This window comes from Stegastes partitus, unplaced genomic scaffold, assembly GCF_000690725.1.
Source record: "Stegastes partitus isolate 25-593 unplaced genomic scaffold, Stegastes_partitus-1.0.2 Scaffold465, whole genome shotgun sequence".
In the NCBI taxonomy this organism is placed as follows: domain Eukaryota; kingdom Metazoa; phylum Chordata; class Actinopteri; family Pomacentridae; genus Stegastes; species Stegastes partitus.
This window is the reverse complement of record NW_007578196.1, coordinates 321,421-332,024: the sequence shown is the minus strand read 5'-3', so window position 1 is coordinate 332,024 and position 10,604 is coordinate 321,421. Positions and strand designations below refer to the sequence as shown.

The 10,604-nt window shown below is 39.5% G+C and overlaps 1 protein-coding gene across 1 annotated transcript in view; it reads right to left on the bottom strand.

Annotated features, from left to right (window-relative positions):
* cwf19l2 (CWF19 like cell cycle control factor 2) overlaps nucleotides 1-9,867 on the bottom strand; it is a 27,216-nt gene extending 17,349 nt beyond the window's left edge. The window contains exons 1-9 of the mRNA XM_008286709.1: nucleotides 9,760-9,867; nucleotides 7,552-7,662; nucleotides 6,910-7,035; nucleotides 5,590-5,706; nucleotides 5,110-5,229; nucleotides 4,673-4,766; nucleotides 1,914-2,029; nucleotides 500-1,040; nucleotides 71-290 (exon numbers count right to left, since the gene is read on the bottom strand). Coding sequence (XP_008284931.1) covers nucleotides 71-290; nucleotides 500-1,040; nucleotides 1,914-2,029; nucleotides 4,673-4,766; nucleotides 5,110-5,229; nucleotides 5,590-5,706; nucleotides 6,910-7,035; nucleotides 7,552-7,662; nucleotides 9,760-9,852 — 1,538 coding nt within the window. The 5' untranslated portion in view covers nucleotides 9,853-9,867. The remainder of the gene's footprint in view (nucleotides 1-70; nucleotides 291-499; nucleotides 1,041-1,913; nucleotides 2,030-4,672; nucleotides 4,767-5,109; nucleotides 5,230-5,589; nucleotides 5,707-6,909; nucleotides 7,036-7,551; nucleotides 7,663-9,759) is intronic.
* Nucleotides 9,868-10,604: the final 737 nt, after the last annotated feature.

The window sequence follows — 10,604 nt, the reverse complement described above, 5'->3', positions numbered from 1 at the left end:
TGCAGCAGTTATGCAGTTTGCTGTCATAGCGAGTCTTCTTTTCAAGGCAACAAAATAAAGAGCTTAAAACCTTGATTGCACAGCATCTTCGGGAGCAGCTACAGTTTTCTCAGCATCCCTCTTATTTTCCGGTTGTTGCTTTTCAGAGCTGTTGGATTCAGAGGCAGGATTGCTGCTCTTCTTCCAGGCTGGAATGCTGCTGCTACGTGGCCCAGAGTCCTCATCATCGGAGCTGGGTTTCAGGAATCCTGTGGACGGACGTGCTGGAGGAGGACGAGAACGCTCTGGAGCTGCACGGAGAGAGAAATTGTAAAGCCTGTTCATGTTAAGTCTGCTATGACAAGATTCTTGGCATATTAGAGTATGTTTACTGATTTGTGACGGACAGATTTGTGGCATTTGTTGTTGCTCGTTTTTAAAAATGACAGGAAAAAGAGTGCACACAAATAACCCGACATCAAAGACAACATCAAAATGCTATTATGTGACACGAACCCACCTTCACCATTGTCATCATCTTCTGAGGGTTTGAGGAAGCGGCCTTTTAGTGACCCAAGAGAGAGGGCGCGTTGATTCCAACTCTGCCCGGAAGATGATGATGACGATGCACTGGATATATCTTTTTCTCTATTTTTCACCCCATCTTCATCCCTATACCTATCCCTTTCTTTGTCTCTGTCTTTATCTCTGTCTCTATCTCTCCCTCCATCCCTCTCCCTCTCTCTTTCCCTGTATCTGTCTCTTTCCCTCTCTCTAAGCCATTCCTTCTCACTATACTTGTCTCCATCTCGCCTCCTCTCCTCCTCTCTTCCTCGATACCTTTCCCTCTCCCTCCCGTCGCCTCTTCCATCATGGTATCTCTCTCTGTCTCGGGGTGATGAGTCTCTTTCCATATTTTCATCTCTTCTCCTCCATCTTTCCTTGGTCTCTTCCCCTCCTTTCCTCCACCCGCCTCTCGCTGCACCGTCTCCTTCTCCTCTCCTCTCACCAAACACAGCTTTCTCAGCGTCAGCAAGTCTCTGCTGAAATTCTTCCATTGACTATAAAAGGAGAAGTAAAAGACAAATTAAACTCTTTCAACACTTTTTCAGGTTTTTGCAGCTCAGATCTTCAAAGCTGTCTTAACAATTTATCTGTGTTGCTTATTGGAGATCGAGTGGAAAACATACCAACAGCGTGTGCATGGTACATAAAACCAAGCCAATAAAAGACGATCTAACTGATGGCAATGGTCTGTAGGCTGCACATAGATTTGTTGTATCATTCAGAGCAGGTTACTACAACATATTTAAACTTTTTGTGATGTGCTTTCTGTGTAGTTTGCTTTAAAGATGCTTCTATGACAGTTCAAGAGGAGTCCACTCAGTTAGGCCAAACAAACAGACACTTTCTGGCTGCCTTACTAACCTGAAAGCCAGTTACTTTACTGGAAGTAACACAAATGAGCTGCACTGCTGTGGCTAGCTGAGTTCTGACAGAAGAAATAGAAAGCACACACACACACATATACACACACAATGTTCTGACAGTGACAGTCTCTATGCTGTCAACTGGATGCACAAACGCTGACACTGCTGAAAGTGACTTAACAAAGGACACTAGGCACTGTGTGTGATGTCAGACAGCAAAGAGATAGATTAATAATAGAACAAGGTATCTAGACACTCATTCCTCCCACAGTAGTGAGCGAGTTTGTGCGCGTGCGTGTGCATAAATCTTTGTCATCTAAGCACATTTACCTTGACAGGTGAGCCATTTTTACTCTCATTTGGGTAAGAGTAAACATGAATCAATATTTTTATGTCTAAACCTCAATGTTATGCAACATTTTTATCTTTTGAGGTGGCATTTTTGGCGCAACTGCATGTGCATGTGAATGTGGGAAGGCAGGCAGTGTTTGAACAAATTCTCACTCCGTATCTCTCGGCCACCACATCGTTGAAGCTGCGTCGTTCCCTCTCTGCCTGCTCCTTCATCCTCTGGTAGCTCTTCCTCAGCCAGCTCAGACCGCCATCATTCACTACTGGGCCTGAAGGCACAGACAGGAACAAAAAGAAAACATGAGCAGAGGAGTCTGCACAAAAACTTGTTTGTTTCATTTGTCCAATGTTGAACCTCAACTGATTCGGTCATATCCTCTACAATGTCATTTTCATGAAACTCTCACAATGTGATGTAATTTACCTACTAGATACCCAGAGGTTTTCAAACTGATACAAATGTAAGTGGGGTTAATTAGATGCCCCCTCACTAGTGAGCTTACTGCACACACCAGCAAGATCCCTCTTGATAAGGATTAAAACAAAGCTGATGAGTAAAACGTAATCAAAAGAGGAATATAAGGAAATTAAAGGAGGCTGCGAAGATAAGGCTGTCTAAAATATTCTTTGTTAAAGAAAAAATTTAATTAATACAGACACTTGACATCATCTGAAAATGTAGGTCACATCACCAGATTGACAAACTGCAAAAACTGCAAATTAAGAAGGTGGAGGAAGCGGAAAAAGCACATAAGTAAAAGCTGCTTTTTTTGTAAAAAGCTGAAAAGACATCAAATCTGAGAAAAAAAAAAAGAACTCGCAACAAGCTGAATCACATTCTGGTGAAAAAGAGAAAGGACACAGAGGAACATAAGAGAGGAGGAAGAGGGAGGGGAAACCAAGGTCAGGATTAAGGAGGTTGAGAACAGATAAGAGAAATCTAGATTTCAAATCCATGGGGAACACGTGTTCATGCAAAAAACAACAGTCGATACAACTTCCCAGAGTGATAAAACATGACACATGGGCTGATGGTGGTCAAGGTTAACTCTGCGCATTTCAATTCTTTCTGTTTCAGAACATGGCAATCTTTAATCACTATTGTTTCTGCTTTATAGAGTAAATGGGCAATACAGCTGAAGAGAAAAGAACAAAAAGTTGCTTTAAGACGAGCTCTATGACATGATTCTAAAGGTACTGCATACAAATATAACAAATTTAACCTGCCAGAGTTAGCGGTGACATCAGTGATGATGAAAGGGCAATATTGTGTAAGACAAGTGTGAAGAAACGTGGACAGCGAGTATGAGTGGCAGGCTGAGGAGCAAAGACGGTAATGATGACTGATATATTTGACAGCTAGAGGAATTATAAGAGTCTCTTGATATCTTTGTCACTGTGGCCTCCTCTATTAGGTTTTAAAAGATTATCCGCTGTATGAGTCAAAAAATACAATCCATTCCACTGCCATCAAAAACAGCCGATGTGCTCTCGTCCCTCCACTTCAAGCTGCATATCACCTTTTCCTTTTTTTTTTTTTGAACAAGACCAAGTGTGTCCAGTGTTAAAAATGCACATACACACCAGCATGCACCTCCCATAACCCCATAATTATAACGCAAGATGACGTGAACAGCGTTCCCATCTGGCACACAGTTTGAAGGGGAAAACAGTGTGTTTATGTGTGATGTTTGCCTCAGCATTTTTTTGCCTTGCTGTTAAAATAAAGCTTACAACGGCGAGGCCACGCCAGCTCCAGAGGGAACTGTATTTACGGTGTAGAGATAAGAGGCATATGCACACATACCTGCATTTGCTTGTCAGCTTAACACAGCTTACACACAGTCTCTCACACACACACACGCACACACACTCTTTCCCTCCCTAAATCCATAACTCAGAAGTTCTACCTTGCTCTATCTCTCCTCTCACTCCTCTGCCATATGCCCATGTTGACTTTTCTGCATACATAATTGTATTGAAGGCTGATGTTTGAAATTCAGTTCTCTTGTTTCCTGCACTTTCAACACAACAGCAAATTATTTAACTAACTTCCCAGTTCACATTTGAAATGACTGGGAACTTATTGTATCTTCCCTGTGACAGACCTAAATCTTATTTTAAGAAGGACTACAGCTGTCAGACATAATCACACAAATCTTTTTTAAAAGCAGATAGTTTTGAGTAGAAACATGTTGGCAGCAGGAATGAGAAGTCACCGTTTGTAATACCAGGAATTTTCCCGACACAGTATTCTTAAAAATCTATTAAAAAACATTCACATTGACACATGCACAGGAAGAACACAAGTAGTCGGGTAGGAAAAAAGAGAATGATGTTGGAGGAAAACGTGAAACGTTAGAGCTGATGTAACAGTATTTGACACATCTATATTGTACATTTATCTACAGAAGAAGATCTACGAAGAATGCAAACAACATTATACTTCTATTAGCATACAACATGAGATTGTTTTGTCTAGTGCTGCTTCCCAGCTTTCCCCTAAATCTCCATGAAAGCAACTAAATAGGCCCCATTTTTGAATATTTAATAAAGACGCACATTTTAAGTGCCTTGCTTTCTTTATAACCACCATTTTAAACACTAGAGGATTGGATAGTAATCCATGGATTGATCAAGTGTATTATTTACTTAAGCATGTTATTTTGGCTGGTTCATCGTAGTATAAAACCAAAAAGGCCAGTAAGAGAGAAGGAGAGCAGAGAAACAAGATCAGCAAAGTCAGAAAAGCAGAAAAAAGGTGGGGAGTATAAAGTGGTGTAAGTAAATATGGTAAGAATACAAGCACCATCTGAGCTGCACATCAGAGAAAAACGGCCACAGCACATTTTGAATAGCTGGAAATAGTTCTTTGTCTATATCCAAATCAAGTCTACTGATACTGACGTTACCTTTTTTGGATGCAGTACCAGCTATCTCCTCTGGGGGCAGACCAGTTCCTCCATCTTTCCAGTACGGGTTCAGCTCCAGTTTGTGCAAACCAGCCTGAGGGAATCACAAACACACATTTACACGACAGTTATTTCTGTTAATAACACAGCAGAGGCCCAGCTGCTAAAAAATCCATACAAAACACCCTGCAGATAACAATGTGAACACACCACAGTGCGCCGCTGTCCGAGAGGGGACACCCTCAGTTACCTTGGTAACTACACAGTTGGTAAAATAAGGAAACTGACTACCACAGTGTGTTTACATATTGTGGAGAACATGCACACACAAACACGACTGCACTTTATCTCCCTCTTACACAGACATAAGGACCATTTTGTGGTCACCCTCCCCAACCGAATAGTGGAGCAACACACACACACACACAAACACACACCTGTTCAATGGCCTGAGCCTTGGCTCTCTCTTCTTCTTTCAGCCGTTCTTTCTCAGCCCTTCTCTCAGTGGTGGACGTGGTTTTCATTGCAAGAAAGTCAAAAGTCATCCATTCGTCTCTCTGTGCAACAGAAACACAGTTGCAAATTTTTAAAAAATTGAGGAATTGTTGCATGGATTTATGGAGTATGTGCAGTTCAAAAGCAAACTCAGCGAATTAGTGTATAAATGGAAAGCTTGTTCATATATGTAGATACACTATTTCCTCTAGACATCTCTATTGTGAAAACAGCATTTTACTATTGTGTTGACTTGAGAGGATTTTTAAAAACACTAAAGCAAACCTGTCATTTTTTTTCTAACCACAGATGATTTGTTGTACTAAAAACGATAATAAAATAAAAAGGACTGTTTCGAATTTAGACTTCAAAGTGACACCAAACACTCTTCACATATTTATTCATGAAGTGAAGGACGGTACCTGGGTATTCTGGGCTGGGCTGAGGTTGCTCTCTGAAGGCTTGGATTCGTCAGAAACTTGCCAGGCTTTAGCAGTCTGTGTCTGAGGCTGAGCTTCAACCCACTCATCCCCTGAGTCCTGACACGGAGAGACAGTGAGGGAGATGAACAGTGAAGGAGAGAAAATCACAATGGAGAAATGAAACAGATTGACAGATTACCACATCAAAACAAAAGGATGGAAAGAGCTCTGAAGGTGCAATTCTTCAAACTCTACTTGTAAGTGTGCATATATTTCAGAGCTTTCCAAAAGTGCTGACTGACAACCATACTCATTTAAATCGAGCCGCCTTCTTTATTATATAGTGTTTGATTCTAATAAAGGAGTTTTGTAAAGCTATTTGTGATTTAATATACATCTACTTTTTACAACCACTAGTTCTACTTGTAAACCATGCTACCATGTTAAATAGAGAAACATGTCAGTCTGTCCCAACTTGCTCCATATGAATGCATTTGTGCTCAGCGAAGAGGTTGTGTCCCGCAGAGTATAGAGCACTGAGTGGCTTTTACAAATACCAGCAAAATAAGTGGCGCCAAAAGACGAAGCACTGCACTGATTGCACATACAAGGGACACGGTCATTAGATGGGCTACTTCAGAAAGCATCAGTGGCACCAATTTGATGAATTCATAATTTTGCCCTGCATTATTTACAGCAGAAGAAGCTGAGTTCATTCATAACAAAATCTAAGTAAAGTGATTCACATGTTTTGATATTTTTGCCATACGTTATTACATGAACCAGATACTACATGAGATTGAAATCATGCTCCCCTTAAAATAATTTGGATTGAATAAGTTACAATGTGCATTTAATACTACACATGAAACACCACTGTTATATGTCAATAAACACATCGAATGTTAATAATAATAAACAAGGTATAATGTTTCTTAATTACAAAGGTTCTGATCAGTCAGGAATAGACATGGTTTTAAATATTATTAGCTATTTACAGACTGTTTGCTAAAATAGACAAGAATACAAATTTTGATGTACAACAACTTGCTACATTTTTAAAGTCGGGTTGATAAACTCTGTAAAATATGTCATAATTAAGACCAGTGTGTACGATGAGACATTTTGGTCGGCTACAAAAAAATAACTTTCACTCCATCCTAAATCACTATTCAGTTTTAAAGAACTTGGGTCACTTTAAATGTGTCGACTGTTACTCATCCGTTAGACAGCATAGCAGAATATATTCACATTCTTCATGTGTTAACCTGGGACCTAGTGTAAAGGACCTACACAGCGGAAAATGACAAAATAATGAACCTCTGAACTGTCGCTGGAGCCATCTCCTGCTTCTGCCGTCTTCCTCTCTTTCTTGGCCTTCTTCTTTTTCTCCTTTTTCTTTTTGGATTTCTTCTCTTTCTTCTTTTTACTCTTTACAGAGCCATCCTGTTGGAAATTAAGTTTCAATACATTGAATTATTCTCATTAATTAATTATTATTTGTTTTTGATATGCAATATATTCATAGAATCATTTGTCAATTACACAAGATGTGCTGAAATAACCACTTTTTTTGGTCCACATGTCCAGACAGGAAAAGAGTGAATAGGGATGTGTTTCTAAAAAGCACGAGTCACTACATCAAAAGACATCATAGTTGTCAACATCGCCGCCATTATCATCAAGATCTTTCTTCTGTCTTCTTTCTTCTCTTGATAATTGCAGTATTATAAATTACACTGGCAGGATAATTGTAGAACTGCTAAACTCCTGCATCAGGCTGCTGACCAGCAACATAGTCACCACTGATTGGACAGTTAGCACATGTGAGTTGGTATGACGTCAATCTATCCATCAATGGCACTCTAACAATTAAACAGTGACTCACGTCACTGTCTAAATATACTCTGTGCTGATTTTGATTATGTGCATAACTTTAGGTTAAAAAAATAAGTCTCTTACTTCGTGCATCTGCTGCAACCTCTGGTTGACCTCAGGGAGCATCCAAGTGTCCTCCCCTCTCAGCCTCTTCAGCTCCTTCCTCCTCTCTTCCTTCTCATGCTGATGCTTGGCCTGAATGACAGGATAGAGGAAAGAAAATTAATAGAGCACTTCAAAGCATGAGTACATCAGCATTAGCATTTTCAGTCATGTCTATAAAATGCCACTGCAGTGAAATAACATTTTCAAGTGACTGTATGTGAACTTGTCTACAAACTCCGGCATTGTTCTCATTGTGGCATGAACAACACAATCTTTACATTGACATGATACTGCAGTGAAAATTATGATTTTCAAATATTCACATGCCTTTTCAGCATTACATATTTATGTTTGACACTGAAAATTGCGATTTATTTAAATGTCTTATATTGTGAGTCTTTTCAGCAAATTGAAAAGAAAATCTTACACATGCCCAGAATGTGTCTTTGCATTTTAACCTCAAACTACTGCAAAGATGGTACATATCACTATGACTGTATAATCCCTGTTTCTCACCTCTTTCTATTTCTGTGTCTGGAGCTCTACATGCAGCTGAGCTGCTGCTGTCCACACTCCCTTTAGGGAGGATGTACAGCATGGAGCAAAACAGTTGACACAGATGAGAATGTATTTGTGAGATCCTAACTTTCTGCTGCTTTTAAGTCTTTTCTGAATGATTTTTTGAAATGTAAATATCCCCAAAATCACATCACAGCAATTATTTGTAAAGGTCCCATATGGTTAAAATCCATTTTTAGTATTTTTTTTTGTGTTGTTTTGTGGTTGGTATAAACTTGAAGGTGAAAAGTAAAAACTGTCAACATGAAGATATTTGCAAACGTCAGAATTTGACCTAGGTGCTAGCACATATCTTGCTAACCAACAGTTATCAAGCTCAGACTTTGTATAGTCATGCTCCCTTAATTCCAACTGCACCCATGTGAGCCATTCAGAATGAGCAGCTGCCTTACAGTCCACCAGGTGTCTTTACGTTTCTGGCGCTGCTTCTGTTAATTCTAAAAAGTCTCAGCCACAAGCAAAGCACAGCAAATGTTCTGCTGTTGTCTGTAAGAGGGAACAGACTGAGGCAGTGTTTACATCTGTCTGCTTCTCTCCTGTTCCCAGTGCTCTCATAAACTGCTGTTTATTACAGCCGGTTCACAATAAAGATTTAATGGGCTGTGTGTAGGTCACTGTTTAATTACTCGCTATGTTGTCTGAAAACTGAAATTAAAAAATATGTAAATGAACACAGTTTTATGTGGAATTTGGCCGTATTAAAAGGAAGTTTACGTGAGCACAGAGAGGAGAAAAAGAGCAAAGAGATCTGATGTAAACACTGTTTCGGTCTTAAAGTTTTCACCAATCTCTGAATGTTCTCCAGCATTGAAATTTACATAGAGGTTTGACCTGTAAGCATAGAATCAAAGCTAATGGTCATGTTAGCCAAGCTGGCCACACAAAGCATTAATACTAAAGATCTTTCAAGCTTATAACAACCACAAAACACAAAAATGATTTCCACCATCAATTCATAAAAACGCAAATTCCTCCCCAGGCTGAACAGGATAAATCAGACCCAGCTACAGTCTTTGGTTTGGCTAGTTTACGCACAGGTGAGCTAAGCAGATAGTGTGTTTTCAAGCTATAATGCTCATCGACAGGAAGCATCTTCTGTCTGCTCTGTGTATCTGGCAGCAGTGTAAACAAAGCTGCACACCAGAAAGATAACGCACAATTGAAACACTGTGTACATATGTGATCACGAAAACGAGGCTGACCTAGTCTACAAACCAATGAATAGCTTCGATCGTGACATAAAACATCTGAAAACACAGCTGCAGGTCTGTTATCTGCCTCCCTCAGTGTTTATCCTGCCTGCAGTCCAGATACAGGCATTAGCAGGTTAATGTGAAGACATACTTGAGTTGTTAGCTTTCCCAGAGAGACAGAAAGAGACACAAAGACGCCTGTCTACATCATGATCACGGACATTTCATTAAAATGACAATGTTGTGCCGCTAAACCCATCCGTACTTAACGTTAACGTGACGGCTGCTGTTAGCCTACTTAGCTTGTTGGCTCTCATTCGAACCAAACAGGTGTGTTTTAAGCTTTAACTGACGTCGGTGAAACAAACCTACAGTCACGTATAGACTTGCTGTGTCCAAAGCTCACATTTCATACCTTTTCTATGACCTCTTGTCGTGCCTGCCGTTTTTTTTCCTTTCTTTCGTCGATGCTGCTTGAACTCTCAAAACTAACTCCGTACGTCGCCATGACACCGCCGTCAATGTGTTTGTTAAGTGTCGTAAAAGTGTCGCAGTTTACGTCAAGCGTTGATTTCTGGTTCTTGTAGTTCAAAAAGGCAGCAGTAAGAAAACTCAACTGTGCAATGTGATGGATGGGCGTGTTTAGACTATATAGCGCTACTTTACACCTTTTACCACTTTTAGAATTGCAATTTATACGTTTATACAGAATATATTTAAATACACTGGAATGTTCAACAATACTTGAATACTTGCTAGCATCAGTAGATGACACAGGCCTAACATATCATCTGTCTACAAATATGTAACAATGTCACTTGCACATGGGCAATTAATTTGAATATTGGCAGAACACAATTAGGTCTAGGCTGAAGGAAAATTTGAGCATCAGATTCAATTTTCTGCATTATGGTGACATTTAATGCACCAATTGCACCTTTTCTGCATAAGTTAATGTTAAAAATGTCTCTATTCAGATGAGGAAAACACAAAACACAGGGACCAAATAATAATTCAAATAAAATAGAATATATATGGCATATGAATATACAAATAAATATTTTGTAGGCTCACTGATATATACATATGTATACAGTGGTATGGATAGTATGGTATGACTGGTACCCTACTCTGCATTTTTAATGCTCCTATTGGTGCCCATAACAGAAAAAAAAAGAAACAACAGCCTCTTAGCGTAAAAAAAAAAAAAAAAAAAAAGGTTCAATTCTTGGTGGAATATTGCTGTAGACAGAAACACTG